General features: G+C 38.9%; 1 protein-coding gene across 1 annotated transcript in view; it reads right to left on the reverse strand.

Moving 5' to 3' along the window:
- Positions 1 to 1,040: 1,040 nt before the first annotated feature.
- The window catches only part of PPEF1 (protein phosphatase with EF-hand domain 1), a 145,049-nt gene continuing 127,973 nt past the window's right edge, over positions 1,041 to 18,116 (reverse strand). Inside the window, exons 16-19 of the mRNA XM_060137592.1 lie at positions 11,734 to 11,840; positions 4,382 to 4,545; positions 2,631 to 2,715; positions 1,041 to 1,725 (exon numbers count right to left, since the gene is read on the reverse strand). Coding sequence (XP_059993575.1) covers positions 1,517 to 1,725; positions 2,631 to 2,715; positions 4,382 to 4,545; positions 11,734 to 11,840 — 565 coding nt within the window. The 3' untranslated portion in view covers positions 1,041 to 1,516. The remainder of the gene's footprint in view (positions 1,726 to 2,630; positions 2,716 to 4,381; positions 4,546 to 11,733; positions 11,841 to 18,116) is intronic.

Raw genomic sequence — 18,116 nt, forward strand, 5'->3', positions numbered from 1 at the left:
ACTGACAGAGGTATGTTAAAAATCTCCCTCTATCAATTTCTCCTATTAGTTATGTCAACTTTTGCATTATCAATTTTAAAGCTCTAATTTTTTAGATGCATATCAGTTCATAAACTATTACATCTTCCTGGTGAATCATTCCTTTTAGCATTCAGTAATGACCTTTTTATACCTAATGAGATTATTCTTTGCCTTAAAGTCTATCCTGTCCAAAGTTAATATTGCTATGATTTTAATTATGCTCTCTTTTTTCCTAACCTTGGGGTTTCTTTTTTAATTTTATTTATTTTTGGCTGTGTTGGGTCTTCATTGCTGCAGACAGGCTTTCTCTAGTTGTGGTGAGCAGGGGCTACTCTCTGTTGCAGTGCACGGGCTTCTCATGGTGGTGGCTTCTCTTGTGGAGCATGGGCTCTAGGCACGCAGGCTTCAGTAGTTGCAGCACACAGGCTTCAGTAGTTGTGGCACACAGGCTCAGTAGTTGTGGCTAGCGGGCTCTAGAGCACAGGCTCAGTAGTTGTGGCGCACGGGCTTATGTGCTCCGTGGCACGTGGGATCTTCTTGGACCAGGGATCGAACCTGTGTCCCCTGCACTGGCAGGCGGATTCTTATCCACTGAGCCACCAGGGAAGTCCCCCCTGCCCCTGGGGTTTCCTTTACTTACTTGCCAGCTCAGCTATGCATTTTTAAAAGATATTTGTTATATGTGATCCATTATTTCTGGTGTGTGTAGCAGGATATCTAACCTGGCATATTCATAGATCTTAAAGTTCTCAAACTTCAAGAAGAAAATGAAACATATACTCACCTTCAAACAGAAATCTCTTACTATGTTTGATAGGCCATCAGAATGGCAGAATAAATTGCACAACGTATGCATCACCAAGGCCCCATCTTACCAGTGAAGGTGTCAAACCATATTAACTATAGGACTCAGTCTGAATGTACTCACTTTCTATCTCCAACAGACAAGAAAAAAATACGCTTTTTCAAACAATACACTCCCACAGCTTCCCCCGAAGATTCTGATATGGCCCCCATCCCTGAAGGTGGTTCCCTCACAGCTGAAAATCACTGGTTTATGATATCTCCAAAGAAGATTACAGTTTAAAGATGGAAATATTTTTAATAGTTTGGTATTCCTCCTCCCATCCCTCAACCACTCACAGATGTTGAACTTTCCTCTGGTATTCATTGGGTTCTTTTCAATATGTTTACAAACTGCTCAGGTCTCCTGGTTAGGTGGCATCCAAGAGACCAACACTAGGCTCAAATCCAGTTACTACCTGGCAGTGTGTGAGTCCCGCCACTGGAGCCAAATCCTATCAGCTGACATTTAACCTAGTCTTACCAATAGCAGTTTACTAGGGACTTCCAATACCCACATTATACATCTGCTCATGGTGTGAATTGGGGTCTACTTTTCTCTACTACTCACTATGAATTTCAAGGGTCGTGGCAAAGATTGTGTCAGTGATTTGGGCCAACTGTTTACAAGGAGAGAAAGCCCTAATTCTTGTTAAGCAACCTTGGTGTCTGATTTACTCAACTTGTCAAATTTATGCACTACATAGAAAGCCTTTAAAAACTCATTAAAATCAATGCTTCCATCTTTGTTTAAGTCCATCCTTTCGGTGAGCTCATCTAACTGGGAATCATCAACACAGACACGGTAGTGACTTTTGAAAAGTTTCCATATGCTACGAAATTCTTCCATGGAGATCAGGCCTAAAAGAATATAGGAGAAGGTCATGAGTGTTCATTTTAAGACCCACCTTAGAGAGGGGTGGGGAAAGCCATACTGACTGAATAGTCCCAATTAGCAGCTCACTAACATGCCTGACCATCGAGACACTGAAGGAAATGGAAAAGTAAGATTGTAAATATAAGAAATAATATGTCACTTTCAACTACCAAGTGATCCTGAGATTATTCTTCTAAAGCTGGAATGAGTGAACAGTGAAGGAATGGGGCGGGGGAGATTGTAGATGTGGTACTATATGTAGTATAGAAATTACAAGATCTAAAACCTAAGGGAGAGGGACATGGAAGGAGGGCAGAGGAGAGCTACATCAAAGCAGAGGGAGAATTAACCCTGGGACTCAAAAAGAGGATTGCAGACAGTGGCTCTGCCATTTTCTATAGGCAGTAATTTACTTTTGTGTTTTGATTATTGATTTTTTGGTATTCAATGGTCTCTGCAGTTGGGGATTATCTGATGATTTTTTTTTAAAGTTTGAAAATAAATAACTGCACATCAAAGCTAAGCAGAAAATGAGTTCTTAGTCCCCAAAACAGAATCAGAACTCTAGGAATGATTTTTATTGCCAGGAATAAGTACAATTTTTAAATGGACAGTGAATTATCTTTTCATCTGTGCTGGTGATTTATAAAAGGAGCTATTCTTGTCTGACTAATGGATATATAAGCCTATACTATATGGACTCGAATAGAGAGTCTGTGGCCAAACTAAAAAACACAATAATATTAAACATGAGTTTATCCCTACCCCCCACCCCTGAGTTAAATCAAGTTTGGATGAAGAATGCAATAGATGAAAACAGAATTCTGGTTTAAAAGAACAGACTAGCCTTTGCTTTCTATTGCTACTGAACCAATCAAAGTGAACCTACCTGAGTGATTAGAGTCAATGACATTAAAGATGATTTGCAGGTCAGATCGGTATCTGTACACTGTTTCAATCAGAGTAGACTGAACCTAAAATAAAGACTGTCTAAGTGTTAAGACATATAGAATTTATAACAGGTTAATTTTAGTAAAAGTAACAAACACACAACATGGTCACCAATTCGAAGTATGTGATTTAGATAGAAATTTGAGAAGGCAGGCCTTCCTTGGAGGCCCAACCCTCTTAAATCAGATAAAAGACCATGCTCTTGCGTTCTGTAGCGCCTGCAGTCTCTGTTCCTTAGGGGACGGGCCAAAGCGAATCTGTGTGCCAGGCTCTGCACTGACAGCTTCTATGGATTATTTAATTCAGTCCTCAATGTAGTGGAATAACTGAGGACATGGAAAGGAGACGTGACCCATGAGCCCCCCCCTGCCAGCAAACCGGGGGCATGCGAATAAGCCAGAACTGCAAACAGTCCTGGATGCTTTGAGCCCCCCCACCCTACCCCCCGGCAAACCAGGGGCCTGCGAAGAAGCATTGAGTGCTTTGGGCACTGATCCATGAGATGTCCTCAGTCTAATCAGAATGGTGGGAACACAAGGAAACGTCCTTGTGCTACTTCAGTATAATCAGAATAATGGGAACACAAGGAAATGTCCTTGTGCTGCTTTTGCGCTCAAGGCCGAAGCACGGCATGTCTTCAAGAAAGCCCATTGTTGCTTGTATAATCAATAAAAGCATATGTTTCTGCTTTGGCATTTCTGGAATGTTAAGAAAACAAGTCTTAAAATGAAAACATAGATAATGCTTAAATAAAAGCTACCACAGCAGGACAGACAGCGCTGTATTGCCTGAGCGAGCGGCAGCCCTCTACTGCTGTGCCTCGGCACAATTCATCCCGTGTGATGAGCTTACTTTCGGCCCTGTCATAAGAAAACTGCAACACCTCAACAATAGCCCCAAGAAACAGAACTATTATTATGCCCATTTTACAGGCTGGAAGACAGAGAGGTAAAGTAAGTTTCCCAAGGTTCACATAGCTGGTAAGTGGGATTTGAATCTTGGCCTGAAGCCAAGGCCTAGGAGCTTAGCCACCATGGTAAAATGTCTCTCAAGTGAAGCCAAAAGCCTCCTTTCTGTGGATATTTTAGTTTCCCACGTGCAGTTTTACTTCCCTTTTCCTGCTCAACTTCTCAACTCTCCTGCAAACAATCACCCCAGTTCTAGTTCCCATCAACTCACTTTCAGCCCAATATTATAACTAATTGCTGATGGGTTGTTAACTAATAAGTACTGGGGGTCTGACAACTCTCCCTGGGGTATTCCCATTTTAATAAGAAATTCTAAATTTTAAAATTCTTTAAGGTATAAGATGTCATATCAGTAAGTCTATACTTACTGACAGTTAATAGGAGTATGTTGAGTATTTTAAAGAGTATTATATGAAAGAATAGATGTCATATATGCCCTTCTGGTGGACAGCACTTAAGGGAAGAATCACATATGTGACACAGATTTGCTTGCAGAAGACTTTTCTTCTTTTTTCTTTTTGCCTATCCTTAGAACACACAAACTTCCTGAACAGATCACAATGTATCTGGAAGATCCCCCTTAGGTCTTTCCTAAGAGTGCCATGCCCACCCATTAGACGATTCCACTCCCAACTTTTCAAAGAACTAAGGAACTCTTAAAAGTCGTCCAAAGGCTGTTTGACGCTAGCCAGGTTTTAGCCGGGGGCTGTGTTTCACTTACCTCTTTCACAGGTTTCTGAATGTGGATATCCTGGAAGCTGGACATGTAGTCAATATTTCCATCTTTGTCTGTGGTTACCAGATGTGAACTCAGGGATCTCCATGGCAAGTTCAGCCCCAAAACGTTCTCCATGGAAAAAGCCCACTGGCCCACAGAAAGTTTTCCTAACGACAACAGCAACAAAGCCCATATAATTGGTTGATAATTTGATAAAAAATGCAACCTCATCAATGGAGCAAGCAGACAGCCTTGGTTTTGAGGCCTGGGTGCCTCTGCTCCCCTTTATGATCTGTCCTACCAGACCCCCCGACTCTGAGGGAAGAATAACCTTTGGGGTTCTGCAAATCTTTCCTTTACTGTTATGGGTAAGCAATCAGAATTTGGGTATACTATATTTTTTCCCTTTTTTTTTTTTTTTTTTTTTTGTGGTACGCGGGCCTCTCACTGCTGTGGCCTCTCTCGTTGCGGAGCACAGCCTCCGGACGCGCAGGCTCAGCGGCCATGGCTCACGGGCCCAGCCGCTCCGCGGCATGTGGGATGTTCCCGGACCGGGGCACGAACCCGTGTCCCCTGCATCGGCAGGCGGACCCTCAACCACTGCGCCACCAGGGAAGCCCTGCTTTTCTTATTAACAAAGTAAGGTATGTTTATAACAGAAGATTTGAAAACACAAAAGGATATAAAGGAAGCCAGGGACTTCCCTGGTGGTGCAGTGATTAAGAATCCGCCTGCCAATGCAGGGGACAGGGGTTCGAGCCCTGGTCCAGGAAGATCCCACATGCCGTGGAGCAACTAAGCACGTGTGCCACAACTACTGAGGCTGCACGCCACAACTACTGAAGCCCACGCACTTAAAACCCATGCTCCACAACTTCTGCACAGCAAAAAACCAACACCAAAATGAAAAGGCAACCTACAGAATGGGAAAAACTTTTGCAAACCATATATCTGAAGAATGGTTAGTTTTCAAAATATATAAAGAATGCCTACAACTCAATAGCAAAAAAATTTTTTTAATAAAAAATATTCAGGGACTTCCCTGGTGGCACAGTGGTTAAGAATCTGCCTGCCAGTGCAGGGGACATGGGTTCGATCCCTAGTCCAGGAGGATCCCACATGCCGCGGAGCAACTAAGCCCATGCGCCACAACTACTGAGCCTGCGCTCCAAAGCCCACGAGCCACAACTACTGAAGCCCGTGCACCTAGTCCGCACGCTCCACAACAAGAGAAGCCACCACAATGGGAAGCCCACGCACTGCAAGGAAGAGTAGCCCCTGCTTGCCACAACTAGAGAAAGCCTGCATGCAGGAACGAAGACCCAACACAGCCAAAAATAAATTAATTTTTAAAAAAAAGAGTAGCCATTTTACATTCCGACCAAGACGACTCCCCAAACACTTACCTGCTAAGGACATAATTCTTTTTTTTTTTTTAATTGAAGTTTAACGCATACAGAAAAGTTCACAAAACAAATACAGAACTCAGTGAATTATCACAAAGGAGTTTCTTATGCAACCACCACCAAGGACAAGAAATACAACATTGCCAATATCCAAAAGCCCCCTCTGTGGACCCTCATAATTACTATCACCTCCCACTTTCCCAAGGAGAGTCACTATATTGATTTCTAACACTATAATTTACTTTTTGCCTTTTTTGATCTATATATAAACAGAATCATAAAGTAAATATTTTGGGAGGAATCTTACTTCCTTTGCTCAACACTAAGTTCATGAGATTCAGCCATGTTCCATTTAGTTGTAGTGTCTTCATTTTCATTGATGTATAGTATTCCACATATTCAAAATTTATATACCCATTCTATTGTTGGTGGACATTGGATTATCTACAGTTTGGTGCTATTACAGACAGTGCTGCTAAGAACATTCTGTACATGCCCCTTTGGTGCATTAAACCTATAGCTCAATTTGGGGAGAATTTATATCTTGACAACTTTGGCCCTTGAACACAGTAATACCCACCCATGTATTTCAGTTCTTTTTTATTTCTTTTAATAATATTTTAGAAATCTCACACATCAATCATTTGGTTTCCTTCTCGGTACTTGATTATCTATTGTGAATGGTATCTTTTAAGATTTTCATTATCTAAAAGTTAATGGTTGCCTATACCAGTTATCAATTTACTTCCACCCACTTAAAAATCTACCTTTCTTTGCCGTGTTTTGTGATATTGGAGCTGAACCCTGTAAATATTTCTCCTTTGGCACCTGGCATAATGCTAGGCTTTGTCAGCAGAGGGTGCAGGAAGAATGCTCTAAGACATAGCAGAAGAAACGGCTCTGGTGTACTTTGCTTCTTGCTTCTACAGCATAGCATGGCTGCTAGGTGTGTGGGAAATGCAGTGGCACCCACTCTCTAGTGAATTTCATGGACACCGCAGTGGGTGGTTCCCTTGCCAGCAGTGTGTGGGAGACACAGTGGTGCATAGCCCAAAGAGAGTTTTGATGGCACCACAGTGGGTGGCTCCATTCTCTTCCTAGCCCACTAGCTACAGGCCAACTCTGACATGAGACACCTCAGTGAACTTTCACCCCATCCAGCGGGCCAGAGTGACACCCTCTCCAATGAGGTCTGAATCTTAGCCTTGGTTGGAAGTAGGGGACTCTTCCAAGTTTGTTCCTTCCTTGGATACTCTCTCTCAGCCTTAGAGACAGTAGTTGTTCCCTACACTTTCTGTTCTTGTATTCTTTAGAGTTCTCTTTTATTCCTACTAATAATTAATCACCTTTTACTAGTTTATAATTCTTTATATTTTTTCCTTGTTCAAATTACTGATGTGGTTTCTTTCTCTTGAATAGACTCTGACTGATACACTAGTATATGGAAGTGCAATCAATTTCTGTTTATTGACCTTGAGGTTCTACAACTTGCTAAATTCACTTATTAATTCTAACAGTTTTTCTGTGGATTTGGCATGTTGTCTATGCACAGTGACATTTTATTTCTTCTTTCTAAGCCTTATCATTTTATTTAACTTGCCTTATTGTACTGGCTAGCATCCCTAGTACAAAGCTGAACAGAGTCTTGAGAGGGGGCCTCTTATTAGTTTCCTACTGCTGCTCTAACAAATTACCATAGAGTTAGTGGCTTAAAATAACACATATTTATTCTCTTACAGTTCTGGAGGTTAGAAGTATAAAATCAGTTTCACTGGGCCAAAGTCAAGTGTCAGCAGGGCTGGTTCCTTCTGGAGGCTCTGAAGGGAGAATCCCTTTCCTTGCCTTTTTCAGCTTCTAATGGCTGCCTATATTCCTTGGCTTGGGGCACCTTCCTCCATTTTCAAAGGGCATTATTTCAATATCTGCTTCCATCATCACATCACATTCTCCTCTGATTCTGACTCTTCCTATGTCCCTCTTATAAAGACCATTGTGATTACACCAGACCCACCTAGATAATGCAGGATAATCTCCTCAGGTCAAGATCTTTAACTTAATCACATCTGCAAAGTCCCTTTTGCCAAATAAGGTAACAGTCACAGATTCTGGGGATTAGAATGTGGATATATTATGGGAAGGGACATTATTCAGCCTGCTACAGCATCCTTCCCTCATTCCCAAACTTTGAAGGAAAGGTTTCAACATGTCTCCATTAAGTATGCTATTTTCTATAGGCTTTGGTAGATATCCTTGATGAGATTAAAGAAGTTTACTTCCATTTTTAGTTTTCTAAATGTTTTTTAAACCCATGAAACCAGGGCGAAATACATGAAACAATTTTTTTCTTGAGAGAATTATATTACCTCTTTAAGTTTTGTTAAGTGATGAATTACACTGATTGATTTTCAAATGCTAAAACAACCTAGAATTCCTAGTGTTCCTAGAATAAACTAAACTCTGTTCTGATACACTAACCTTTTGCTATCATTTCATTATTTCTTCCAGGATTTTTTTCATCTAAATGTATGAGTGATATTAGCTTTTAATTTTCCTTTTCCATAATGTTCTTGTTAGGTTTTGGTATCAAGGTTATGCTGACCTCCTAAAATCATCTTGAAAGTGTTCCCTTGAGAATTCCCTGGTAGTCCAGTGGTCAGGACTCCGTGCTTTCACTGCCAAGGGCACGGGTTTGATCCCTGGTCTGGGAACCCTCAAGCCATGTGGCACAGCCAAAAAAAGAAAGTGTTCCCTCTATTTCTATTCTCTGGAAGAGTTTCTGTAACACTGGTTTCATTTCTTTCTTAAAATATTAAATATGAGCTCAGAGCTTTCTATGTGGAAAGTTTCAAAATTTCAGATCCAATTTCTTTAATAGTTATAGGATTGTTCAGATTTTCTATTTCTTTTTGTGTCAGTTTTTATAAGTGTATGTGTACATATATATTTTAAGAATGTGTCCATTTAATCTAAAGTTTCCATTTATTAGCATAAGAATTTCCATAATATATCTTATGATCTTATGATGTTTTTAATATCTGTAAAGTCTGTAGTAATGTCCCCCCTTTCAATTCTGGCATCAGTTATTTGGTCTCTCTTTCTTTCTCTCCTTATGAGGGTTATATCAACATTTTCTTCAAAGTACCACTTTTTGTTACTTTGTTGATCACAGTTTCATCTTTTAAAATATATACATTGAAGGATATCAATGCCTCTCTAATTTGCATCCCATAAGTTCTGATATGTTGTGTTTTCATTACTCAATTTCAGCATTCTAACTTCCACTGTGATTTCTTCTTTGATCCAAGGGTTATTTAGATAGAAGTGTATTTCTCATTTCCAAGCCCAAGGGGATTTTCTAGCTACCTTATGTAATTGAGTTGTAGCTCAATTCACTATGTCAGAGAATTTATTCTATATGTTTCCAATACAAAATTTGTTGAGATTTACTTTATGTTCCATTTAATGGTCAATTTTTATAAATGTTCCATTTGTGCTTGACAGCAATGTATATTCTGCAATGTTGGATGCAGAGTTCTATATATTAAATATGTCTTTTAGGGAACGTTAGCTAATCTTTTTGTCTGTTTATACTTTCAGTTCCTGTGAGAGAGGAGTGTTAAAATCTCCCACTATGATGGTAGGTTTTTCTACTTCTACTTGTTCAGTGCATTTTTGTTTTACATATTTTTGAAGGAGGCTATATTAATAGGTGCATACACATTTAGAATGGGTTTAGTTGGAAAACTGAATATTTTATCAGAAAGTGTCCCTTTATTTTTCTAGTAATGTATATCTCCTTGAAGTCTACTTTGTCTGATATTAATACAGCTGTTCCCACTTTGTTTTTGTTAGTGTTTTCATGTTGTATCTTTTCGTAAATTTTATTTTCAATGTTTTGTACAGATTTTCCCTGACATAAAATGCAGTTACATCCCAATAAACCTATCATAAGTTTAAGATATTGTGAGTAAAAATGCATTTAATATTTATATCTAACCTACTGAACAGCATAGCTTAGCCTAGCCTACCTCAAATGTGCTCAGAACACTTACATTAGCCTATAGTTGGGCAAAATCATCTAACACAAAACCTATTTTATAGTAAAGTGTCGAATATCTCATGTAATTTATTGAATACTGTACTGAAAGTGAAAAACAGAATGGCTGTATGGGTATGGAATGGTTCTAAGTGTATTGGTTGTTTACCCTTGTGATCTTGTGGCTGACTGGGAGCTGTGGCTCAATGCTACTACCCAGCATCATGAGAGAGCATTGTACCACATATTGCTAGCCTGGGAAAAGATCAAAATTCAAAATTCGAAGTATGGTTTCTACTCAATGCATATGGCTTTCACACCATTTTAAAGTTGAAAAATTGTAAGTTGAACCACCATAAATTGGGGACCACCTGTATATATGACTCTATTGTCTACTGGCTTCTGTTGCAACTGTTGAGAAGTCTGATGTCACTCTAATTGTTGTCTCTGTAGCACCGTGTGTTTCCTCTGCTTGCTTTTAAGATTTTCTCTTCACTGTTGGTGCTCTGCAGTTTCACCACAAGTGTGTGTAGGTGTGAATTTAATTTTATTTACCCTATTTGAGAATCACTGTTCCTCTTTACCTGTGAATTTGAGTCTTTCAACAGTATTGGAAAAGTCTCAGCCATCATCATGTCAAATATATTCTCTCTTACATTCTCTCCTCCTGGGACCCTGATTAGATGTATGTTACACATTTGATTCTTAATCTTTCTAATTCTTTTTTTTTTTTTTTTTTGCGGTATGCGGGCCTCTCACTGCTGTGACCCCTCCCGCTGCGGAGCACAGGCTCCGGACGCGCAGGCCCAGTGGCCATGGCCCACGGGCCCAGCCGCTCCGCGGCACATGGGATCCTCACGGACCGGGGCACAAACCCGTGTCCCCTGCATCGGTGGGTGGACTCTCAACCACTGCGCCACCAGGGAAGCCCTCTAATTCTTTTTTAAGCAATGTCTAATCTTCTGTTAAACCCACTCACTAAGTTTTCTTAATGAGTTTTTATATCTATATAAAATAAAAATGGTTCTTCTTTAAATCATTTTCAAATGCGTATTTGTGATTCCATCTTTCATTTCTTTAAACATTTTCTTTGTCAGTAATTTTTTATTTTGTATTTGATAATTCCAATATATGATGTCCTTGGGAAACTAATCTGTTGCTTATTGTTTCTGCTGACTCTCCCTCGTGGTAGCTTGTCCCCTTGTTTGTTTGGTGATCTTCGGTTGTGACCTCACATTAGTTGATCTTAATCTCTGGATATACTAGTGGCCCACATTAGGGACACTTCCCATGAAGATGGATTTGCATTTGCTTGCCAGGAGTTGGGGGCACTACAGACCTAGGACTACTTTAGTCACTTTGAGGATCTAGGCTTAATGTTGTCAGTCTCAAATTCAGCTTATCCATCTTTCTACTATCCTATGGTTTAGTCTCAGGATTGACTGCTACACCAATATTAGTATTTGCCCCCAGGACAATCTAGCCTTTTGTGCTTGCTTGCTGCTCCATGTTCCAACATGTGGTTTTAAAAATCCTTTAATGGGGAGAGGAAATGCAGCCTAGAGATTTATCTTAATTACTGTGAGGCTGGTAAATGCATTAAACTAATGTATCCTCTAGAATCTAGCTGTTTCTAAACAGGAGGACCTTCCAGAGTGTCTAGTCAAACATACTACCAGAAGAGGAGTCTAATTCTGGGTTGTTGTTGTTTTTTTAAGTTGAAAGAAGCTTACTGAAAAGGAGGAATATGCTTTTGTCCAAGCATATAATGGATTATATTTCATTTTTATCTCTATCATTCCTTGCTGGTAAAAGTAGAAAACTGAAATCTTAAGGAAACAAAGAAAATGAAAACTAATTTGTATGTAACCTGGTATGTTAAGAAATGGTAAGCATTACATAATTTTTTTTACCTGATTTACTGCTGTCTTGAAGTTGGAAAACACGAATGAGGTCACTTTTTTGTGAAATCATTCTCTCTTTTAACATCCTGATGGCTCTACTTTCAACAGCATTCATCCTATGTTAAGAAAATAATTATTAGGTGAAAGTTACATAAGTCATCCTGTTCTGTTTCATTTTAATATGATTTGTTGCCACTCACCAGTTTCTACATTAAATGAACTGTCTAACTTAACAAATAGCATATTACTAGGTGGTGAATGTGTTTATATGTATGTGTGTGTGAAATTTTAAAAGGATTATCGCCGGTATTTTCTTTTTGATTTCAAAGATTCACATGAGGGCTTCCCTGGTGGCGCAGTGGTTGAGAGTCCACCTGCCGATGCAGGGGACACGGGTTCGTGCCCCGGTCCGGGAAGATCCCACATGCCGCGGAGCGGCTGTGCCCATGAGCCATGGCCGCTGAGCCTGCGCGTCCGGAGCCTGTGCTCCGCAATGGGAGAGGCCACAACAGTGAGAGGCCCACGTACCGCAAAAAAAAAACAAACCAAAAATAAAACAAAGATTCACATGAACAATTAGTGTACGAGAATATCCAAGACAAGAAGGAAAACAAAGAGGGACTTGCTATAGCAGATGTTGAAATTTACCTTAAAGTTACTTAAACAAAACAGCAGGTATTGACACAAGAGAAGACAGATACATACATGAATAGAATAGAATTTTCATAAATATAGTGAACTATAATATATATGGGAACAATATATATGACAAAGGAGGTATTAAAATTCAGTAGAAAAGGACGATTTTTAAAAATAGTGCTAGCACAATTAATGTCTGGATGTTAAACTTCTACCTCAGACCATTTACAAAAATAAATTCAAAATAAAGGAGGAACAGAGGAACAAAGTAGTCATGAGTCACCCCCAAAAAGCAAAATGGCAGATGTAAATCCAACCATATCAATAATAACATCGTATTTGAATGGATTAAATAAATAAAAAAGCAGAGATTGTGAGACTGAATTAAAAAAATAAGATCCAACTCTATGTTGTCTACAGGAGACACACTTTAGTTTCAAAGATACAAAGAGTTTGTAAGGAAAAAGTATACCATGCCAACAGCAATCAGAAGAGAGTTAGAGTGGCCATACTAATAGGAGACAAAATAGACTTTAAGACAAAAGCTATTACTAGAGAAAAAGAGGAATATTTTATAATGATAAAAGAACCAATCAGTCAAGAAGATGAAATAATTAGAAAACATACATGAAACTAACAACAGAGCCCAAAACTACATGAAACAAAAACTGACAGAATTGAGGTGGCAAATAGACAATTCAATAATAACAGTTGGGGACTTCAGTACTCTACTTTCAATAACAGATAGAACAACTGGGCAGAAAATCAAAAAGGATATAAAAGACTTGAACAGCACTATAAACCAATTGGATCTAACAGATTTGTATAAAATACTTCACCAACATCAGCAGGATATATATTCTTCTAAGCGTATATGGAATATTCTCCACAATAAGACCCCATGTTAGGCCATAACATAAGTCTCAATAGATTTAAAATGATTAAAACCATACAAAGTATCTTTCCTGACTACAAATAAATAAATAAATTAGAGATTAATGACAAAGAAATTGGGAAAATCACCATGTAAGGAAATTAAGCAATACAATCCTAAATAACCAATGGGTCAAAGAAGAAATCACAACAGAAATAGAAAATACTTTAAGATGAATGAAACTGTAAATACAGCATGCCAAAACATATGAGATGCAATTAAAGCACTGCTTAGAGGAAAATATATATCCATAAATACCTATATTAAAAAAGAAAGATATCAAATCAATAGCATAATGTCTATCTTCAAAACCTAGAAAAAAAAGATTAAACTAAAATCCAAAGCAAATACATGGACGGAAATAATAAAAAAAAGAGGAGAAATACATGAAATAGAGAAATAAAAAAACAATAGAGAAAATCAACAAAACCAAAAATTGGCTCCTTGAAAAGATCAATAAAATTGACAAACTTTTAGCTAGACTGGCTAAGGAAAAAAAAAAGACCCAAATTTCTAAAATCAAATGATTTTAGAAAGAGGGGTCATCACATCTGACCTTATAGAAATAAAAAGTATAAGGGAATACTATGAACAATTGTACACCAACAAATTAGATAACGGACAAATTCCTATAAAGATACAAATTACCAAAATTGGCTAGGAAGAAATAGAAAACTGAACATACCTGGAACAAGGAACAAGACTGAATAAGTAATTAAACAACTTCTCACAAAAAAAAGCTCAGGGCCAGGTGGCTTCACTGGTGAATTCTACCAAACATTTAAAGAAGAATTAATACCAATCATTCACAAACTCTTCCAAAAAATAGAAAAGGTGGGAATACTACCCATCTTATTATATAAAGCCAGTATTACCATGATACCAAAACCAAAGATCACAAGAAAACTACAGACCAATAACTCTTATGAATATAGATGGAAAATCCCCAACAAAATACTAGCAAACTGCATCTAGCAATATATAAAAAGGATCATATACCATTAACAAGTGGGATGTATCCCAAGAATGCAAGGTTTGTTTAACATCTCAAATTAATCAATGTAACACATCATATTAATAGAATAAAGGACAAAATCCACATGATCATCTCAATACATTCAGAAAAAGTATTTGACAAAATCCAACACTCTTCATGATAAAAACAGTCAACAAACTAGGCATGGAAGGGAACATCCTCAACCTGATAAGGGGCGTCTGCAAAAAACACATAGCTAATATACATAATGCTGAAAGAGTGAATATGTCCCTCTTAAGATCAGGAAGAAGACAAGGGTATCTGCTCTCACCACTTCTATTCAATATTGGTTTGGAGGTTCTAGCCAGGCAGTTAAGCAAGAAAAGAAAGTAAAAGGCATCCAGATTGGAAAGGAAGAAGTAAAACTATCCGCATTCACAGATAATATGATCTTGTATATAGAAAATTCCATAGATTCCACTAAAAACTATTAGAACTTTGTACAGCAACTATACTTCAATAAAAAAGATAAATTATAAAAACTATTAGAACTAATAAAGAAGTTCATTAAGATTGCACAACATACAAAAATCAACTGTATTTCTATACATTATAAATGAATAATCCAAAAATGTAATTAAGAAAACAATCCCAGCTCTCACTCCCTCTTGTGAGAACACCAGAATCACAACTAGCTGCTGAACAATCATCGACAGGAAGACACTGGAACTCACCAAAAAAGATACCCCACATCCAAAGACAAAGGAGAAGCCACAAAGAGACAGTAGGAGGGGCGCAATCACGGTAAAATCAAATCCCATAACTGCTGGGTGGGTGATTCGCAGACTGGAGAACACTTATACCACAGAAGTCCACCCACTGGAGTGAAGGTTCTGAGACCCACGTCAGGCTTCCCAACCTGGGGGTCAGGCAACGGAAGGAGGAATTCCTAGAGAACCAGACTTTGAGGCCTAGTGGGATGTGACTGCAGGACTTTGACAGGACTGGGGGAAACAGAGACCCCATTCTTGGAGGGCACATACTAAGTAGTGTGTGCATCGGGACCCAGGGGAAGGAGCAGTGACCCCAGGGGAGACTGAACCAGACCTACCTGCTAGCGTTGGAGGCTCTCCTGCAGAGGCGGGGGTGGGGGGTGGTGGCTGTGGCTCACCGTGGGGACAAGGACACTGGCAGCAGAAGTTCTGGGAGGGACTCCTTGGCGTGAGCCCTCCCAGAGTCTGTCATTAGCCCCACCAAAGAGCCCAGGTAGGCTCCAGTGTTGGGGTGCCTCAGGCCAAACAAAAAACAGGGAGGGAAACCAGCCCCACCCATCAGCAGTCAAGAGGATTAAAGTTTTACTGAGCTCTGCCCACCAGAGCAACAGTCAGCTCTACCCACCACCAGTCCCTCCCATCAGGAAGCTTGCACAAGCCTCTTAGATAGCCTCACCCACCAGAGGGCAGACAGCAGAAGCAAGAAGAACTACAGTCCTGCAGCCTGTGAAACAAAAACCACATTCACGGAAAGACAGACAAGATGAAAAGGCAGAGGGCTATGTACCAGATGAAGGAACAAGATAAAACCCCAGAAAAACAACTATATGAAGTGGAGATAGGCAACCTTCCAGAAAAAGAATTCAGAATAATGATAGTGAAGATGATCCAGGACCTCGGAAAAAGAATGGAGGCAAAGATTGAGAAGATGCAAGAAATGTTTAACAAAGACCTAGAAGAATTCAAGAACAAACAAACAGAGATGAACAATACAATAACTGAAATGAAAACTACACTTGAAGGAATCAATAGCAGAATAACTGAGGCAGAAGAACGGATAAGTGACCTGGAAGACAGAATGGTGGAGTTCACTGCTGCGGAACAGACTAAAGAAAAAAGAACGAAAAGAAATGAAGACAGCCTAAGAGACCTCTGGGACAACAGTAAAGGCAACAACATTCGCATTATAGGGGTCCCAGAAGGCGAAGAGAGAGAGAAAGGACCACAGAAAATTGTTGAAGAGATTATAGTCAAAAACTTCCCTAACATGGGAAAGGAAATATTCACCCAAGTCCAGGAAGCACAGCAAGTCCCCTACAGGATAAACTCAAGGAGAAACACACCGAAACACATAGTAATAAAATTGGCAAAAATTAAAGAGAAAGAAAAATGATTGAGAGCAGCAAGGGAAAAACAACAAATAACATACAAGGGAATTCCCATAAGGTTAACAGCTGATTTCTCAGCAGAAACTCTACAAGCCAGAAGCGAGTGGCATGATATACTTAAAGTGATGAAAGGGAAGAACCTACAACCAAGATTACTCTACCGGGCAAGGACCTCATTCAGATTTGATGGAGAAATCAAAAGCTTTACAGACAAGCAAAAGCGAAGAGAGTTCAGCACCACCAAACCAGCTCTACAACAAATGCTAAAGGAACTTCTCTAAGTGGGAACATACATATCCATAATTACCTTAAACGAGAGTGGATTAAATGCTCCAACCAAAAGACACAGGCTTGCTGAATGGATACAAAAACAAGACCCATATATATGCTGTCTACAAAAGACCCACCTCAGACCTAGGGACACATACAGACTGAAAGTGAAGGGATGGAAAAAGATATTCCATACAAATGGAAATCGAAAGAAAGCTGGAGTAGCAATACTCATATCAGATAAAATAGACTAACATAAAGAATGTTACAAGAGACAAGGAAGGACACTACATCATGATAAAGGGATCAATCCAAGAAGAAGATATAACAATTATAAATATATATGCACCCAACATAGGAGCACCTCAATACATAAGGCAAATGCTAACAGCTGTAAAAGAGGAAATCGACAGTAACACAATAATAGTGGAGGACTTTAACACCTCACTTACACCAATGGAAAGACCATCCAAACAGAAAATAAATAAGGAAACACAAGCTCTAAATGACACCGTAGGCCAGATAGATTTAACTGATCTTTATTTATAGGACATTCCATCCAAAAACAGCAGATAACACTTTCTTCTCCAGTGCACATGGAACATTCTCCAGGATAGATCACACGTCAGGTCACAAATCAAGCCTCAGTAAATTTAAGAAAATTGAAATCATATCAAGCATCTTTTCTGACCACAACACTATGAGACTAGAAATCAATTACAGGGAAAAAAAGTAAAAAACAAAAACACATGGAGGCTAAAAAATACGTTACTAAATAACCAAGAGATCACTGAAGAAATCAAAGAGGAAGTCAAAAAATACCTAGAGACAAATGACAATGAAAACATGACAATGCAAAACCTATGGGATGCAGCAAAAGCAGTGCTAAGAGGGAAGTTTATAGATATACAAGCCTACCTCAAGAAACAAGAAAAATCTCAAATAAACAATCTAACCTTACACCTAAAGGAACTAGAGAAAGAAGAACAAACAAAATCAAAGTTAGCAGAAGGAAAGAAATCATAAAGATCAGACCAGAAATAAATGAATAGAAACAAAGAAAACAGTAGCAAGCATCAATAAAACTAAAAGCTGGTTCTTTGAGAAGATAAGCAAAATTGATAAACTATTAGCAAGACTCATCAAGAAAAAGAGGGAGAGGGCTCAAACCAATAAAATTAGAAATGAAAAAGGAGAAGGTACAACAGACACCACAGAAATACAAAGCATCCTAAGAGACTACTACGAGCAACTCTATGCCAAAAAAATGGACAACCTGGAAGAAATGGACAAATTCTTAGAAAGGTATAACCTTCCAAGACTGAACCAGGAAGAAATACAAAATATGAACAGACCAATCACAAGTAATGAAACTGTGATTAAAGATCTTCCAAAAAACAAAAGTCCAGGCC

Source organism: Lagenorhynchus albirostris, chromosome X, assembly GCF_949774975.1.
Source record: "Lagenorhynchus albirostris chromosome X, mLagAlb1.1, whole genome shotgun sequence".
NCBI classification, from domain to species: Eukaryota; Metazoa; Chordata; class Mammalia; order Artiodactyla; family Delphinidae; genus Lagenorhynchus; species Lagenorhynchus albirostris.